Below are 4,408 nucleotides of genomic sequence, written 5' to 3' on the forward strand. Positions count from 1 at the left end.
GTGATGCCATGGCACTCTACCCAGGTGGATAGCTTGAGGCTCCGTCTCAAAAAAAAAAAAAAAAGGAAATAGCAGGGCTTGGTGCAGTGGCTCACAACTGTAATCCCAGCACTCTGGGAGGCCAAGGCAGGTGGATCGCCTGAGCTCATGAGTTTAAGACCAGCCTGAGCTAGAGCGAGACCCTACTTCTAAAAAGTCAGGTGTGGTGGGTGACTGTAGTCCCAGCTACTTGGGAGACTGAGGCAAGAGAATCGCTTAAGCCTAGGAGTCTGAGGTTACTGTGAGCTATGATGCCATAGTACTCTACCGAGAGTGACAAAGTAAGATTCTGTCTCAAAAAAAAGCAGCTTTTCTTCCCCTCATAACCAGCCTATGCCTACAAGCCATCACCCTTCCTTCCTTTCAAAGTTCAAACAGTAATAAAAATGAACAGAGGGGCTCTGCGCCCATAGTTCAGTGAGTAGGGTGCCAGCCACATATACCGAGGCTGGTGGGTTGGGGCCCAGCCCAGGCCTGCTAAACAACAATGACAAGTGCAACAAAAAAAATAGCTGGGTGTTGTGGTGGGTGTCTGTAGCCCCAACTACTTGGGAGGCTGAGGCAAAAGAATCACTTAAGCCCAAGAGTTTGCGGTTGCTATGACTCCAGGGCACTCTACTGAGGGCAACATAGTAAGACTGTCTTAAAAAAAAAAAAAAAAAAAAGAACAGAGGAAAAGAACTGTCTTTCCCTTATCAATCCATAGGTGGTGCCCAATCACCTTAAGCATTAGACCTCCCACCCCCCAATTTTCTTTGGTCTCCATTCCCAATCTAAACTGCATGTTGCATCCAGGTCTGCTATCCAGTCTCTCTCAAACCACTGGAGTCACTGAGCCTGTTTGCAGACCCCATTCTCAAGCTGCCCGCCCACGGTGGGAGGGGACCAGTTGGCTAGGAATGGAACACAAGGTAGAAAAAGATAGGATTCTTGCCAGAGAACCTACCCTGCCTGGGGCCAGTGTAGGCTAGGCTGTGGGCGTGGGAGCAATCTGTTCAGCATAAACAGGCCCTAGCAGGCGAGTAGTACCGGGCTGACCAAGCACTGAATGGGTTTTCTGTAAATATCTACAAGCAAAGCCTCAATCCTAACTTCTCAGGTTGTCCTGTGAGGGAATAGGAACCCCCACCCTGTTTACTAGGTCTTAAATCTTGGCCGGCCAGATAGTGCCGGCAAAAAGTAGGGGAAAGGTCAATGGAAACAGTCTAGCTCATGCCTGGAACCACTCCAGAGTATCTGGGAAAGCTGCTGCATCCTGGGTCTCTGGCTTTGTCTAGCAAGGTCACCTGCCAGACAGGGCAGAGTTCAAGAATGATCTGATCTTTCTGACACTTTGTCTTTGAGGCAGTACAACTGATCCCAAGTGGTCACTCCAACCTTTGTCCTCTTTTCCCCAGTTTCATGAGAAAAGGATGTGTGTGTATAGAGATGGGGGTGGGGGTGCAGCTTCCACCTTCCTTGACTACCCTGTTTATTCTCCCTCTGTTACATTCCCAGGCAGACATTGTGGGGGATTTAGGGAGTGGCTGTGCCCCCAACATAGACACAGGTATAGTTGGTTAGGTCAGGACTGGTGTGTGTATGTATGGGAGAAGATAAAAAGAAAATGTTCAGTGTCTTGCTTTTTTGCTATCTCTTCCTAACCACAATCACAGGTTAAAGTATAATTATGGGAACCCCCAATGACAGGTCCCCTGTCCCATTCTCTCTACTCTACTCACACCAACACCTTGGAGAGATAAGAAAGGAAACACATCAATCATCACAAATTGTTCAATAACTCTGGAATGTTCTGTTTCTATTCCTGTTTCCTTCTTTGTTTTCTTTGGCTGCTTCTGTCTTAACACTTACTAACAAACCCAAACTTGGCTTTTAAGGTGTTTTCCCTCAATGGAGTCACAGCCCCTCCTCTTTAAAATAAGGTCTGAAATATCTAACCTTAGATTACCAGACTCTACCATTTGGTGTTGTAGGGAATTCAGTTAGCCTGCCTAAATGCAGTTAAGCTATTTCTTGAAGGGTCTCTTACGTCCCATCTTATGGCTTTCAAATGCTCAGTAGGGTCACTAGGACGGGCAAGCTTGTTATTCAGTTCCTATTCTGGACACGCAGCTTGCCCGTGACTGTTGCATGTCAAGTGGCTGGAACCAATCAGCTCATGTGAGGCTTCCTTAGAAGCCAATCAGAGCCTAGGAAAATGACCTCACCCAAGGGAGAGCTGTGTGGGCGAGAAAGCATCTCAGAGCTGTGAGTGTCCCTAAGTCACTCTCCTCCTCCCCACCCTCCTTACTTCCTGTAAAACAACCGCCTGCCCCCCGTCCGGCAAAGGGAGTGAGAAAAGCTAAATAAATTCCACAAAGGGAAGAACCAAAAGAGAAATTGCAACTCAGCCACGCACTAGTTTCTGCGAGTGGAGAATAGAATTTTTAGGGGGCTCTTTTTGCAGACATATCTTTCAAAATGAGGTCTCCAAGGCTGGAAGAGGAAAACTGTACTGAACAAGAGTCAGCTCCTCCTACCTATACCCTCCCTGCACCTGGCTTTCTTGACTCTCTCCACAAAAATAGCTGTAATCATGCTTTGTAAATAAGGACAAGACCAAGGTCAAGTGTGGGAAAGAGAGGGCCTGTGTCGTTGTGAACATTTGTGAACAGAGACAGTCTAAAGAACCTCAGGCTCAGAAGCCAGTGGGGACGCAGGGAACATGAACTGTTTTTCTCTACAACTGACTGCACAGCCCTGCAGATGAGGTCTTGAATATTCTGTGACAGGTTAGTTTCCAGGTATACGTCCTACCAAGGGAACAAAGGACAAGACACTGGACTCTGTTTAGGTAGGTGTCCCCTTCACCCCTTTCCCACCAGGCCTCACCCTAGACAGATAAAAACACTTTATTTAAAAATATAAGACTGGACTTACTCCTCTTAAATGCTCCCAGCCCCAATTATCTCCACAAAGAGCTGTAAAATTCGGTAGGAGTATGTGTACAGCTGTCTCAGCTCTAAAAGCCCAAGTTCTTTCAATTCTTCTTTCTCCCCTCATACAATTAAGACATTTGTCCTTTGCACCTTCTCCACCATATGAGAGGTGACATAAAGGTGAAAGGAGAGGAAGGGTAGAAAGAGGCTATCTGTCATCATTCTCCACTCCTATCTCCAGGGATCAAATAGTTTTTCTGAACTCTGACCAAATGATTTGCTTGTCCACAAAACCAAATAATAGGGACAGTTATTCTCTCTATCCCAAATCAAGAAAGATGTAATAGGTCCAGGGCATTGTTTGGGGTCCTTCTTCAGTATATAGCCTCATCCATATTGTCATCACTGTCACCCCCAAAGTCCTCTCCATTGTCAAAATATGACATGATGTAATCAGTTTCCTGAAATGGAAAAAAAAGAATAAAGAGTCAGGCTTGCTTTTGTATTCTCCTTCCTTCCTGTGTACTAGGCCCCTTCACACCATACCAGGCCCTGGACATTCCTTCCAGTTGTAGTTCATTGTGGGAAAGAGCCTGGGGACAGAGGAAGTGGAAGGAAATCCCTACCTCTGAGGGCACTATCGCCCTCAGCCTCTTTCTGAGGAGTACATTCCTGATGTAAATAATTGAGATTCCCAGATCCCATGAGGAAGAGAGGGGGACTAAGGTAGAAGGAGACCCCCTTCACCTCTTCATGTTCTTCTTCATCATACTCTTCTTCTTCCTCCTCTTCCTTCTCTTCTTCTTCTTCTTTCTCCTCATCTTCCTCTGACGTCACTTCTTCCTCCTTCTTCTCCAGGGTCTCATGACAAGATGAATAGGAAGAGAAACTCAGATTCAGCTCACAGAAGGGAAAAATTGAGGCATACATGAGCAAAGAGGGAATGGATTTAGGTCTTAGGAGGTCTCTATGCACTTTCTCCTCACCTCTAGTTTCTGTATTGTTTCCTCTTTATCTTCTGTGGTCTTAGGGGGCCTCTTGGGGAGCAGAATGGTGATCCCTGGTGGGGGGGGATCAAAAGATAAACCATCGGAGGGCAAATCTTGCTAGCTTCCCACCTATCCTCCCGCAGAGAACATGTCGCTCTGCTGCCCTCTTGTGGCCACTGTGGCATCCCGCAACAACACTTGGCGGATTAGGTAGGAATTGGTAGGGCAAGAGAGACCACCAGCAGCCCTGGCCCTCCAGCGGAGGGGGAAACCTTTCCACTTCTTGTTCCAGATAAACTCACGCTCCTTCTGTAGCTTCCGGACTCGGATCTTTAGCTCCCGGGGTAGACGGCGCCAATCTGGGAATAATGAGAACGTGAATGTCAGTAGGACCCTGCCTGAGGTCTCCTATGAAGGGTGAATGGTTGTATTTGAAGGAGAGATAAAGGTTTTTTTTTTTTT

The 4,408-nt window shown here is 46.8% G+C and overlaps 1 protein-coding gene across 1 annotated transcript in view; it reads right to left on the bottom strand.

Annotated features, from left to right (window-relative positions):
• Window positions 1-2,912: 2,912 nt before the first annotated feature.
• Window positions 2,913-4,408, bottom strand: part of POLR3GL (RNA polymerase III subunit G like) — a 13,171-nt gene continuing 11,675 nt past the window's right edge. The window contains exons 4-7 of the mRNA XM_023515514.1: window positions 4,249-4,305; window positions 3,944-4,017; window positions 3,705-3,818; window positions 2,913-3,418 (exon numbers count right to left, since the gene is read on the bottom strand). Coding sequence (XP_023371282.1) covers window positions 3,332-3,418; window positions 3,705-3,818; window positions 3,944-4,017; window positions 4,249-4,305 — 332 coding nt within the window. The 3' untranslated portion in view covers window positions 2,913-3,331. The remainder of the gene's footprint in view (window positions 3,419-3,704; window positions 3,819-3,943; window positions 4,018-4,248; window positions 4,306-4,408) is intronic.

This window comes from Otolemur garnettii, unplaced genomic scaffold (assembly GCF_000181295.1).
Source record: "Otolemur garnettii isolate 467f Iridium unplaced genomic scaffold, OtoGar3 scaffold00073, whole genome shotgun sequence".
Lineage (NCBI taxonomy): Eukaryota > Metazoa > Chordata > Mammalia > Primates > Galagidae > Otolemur > Otolemur garnettii.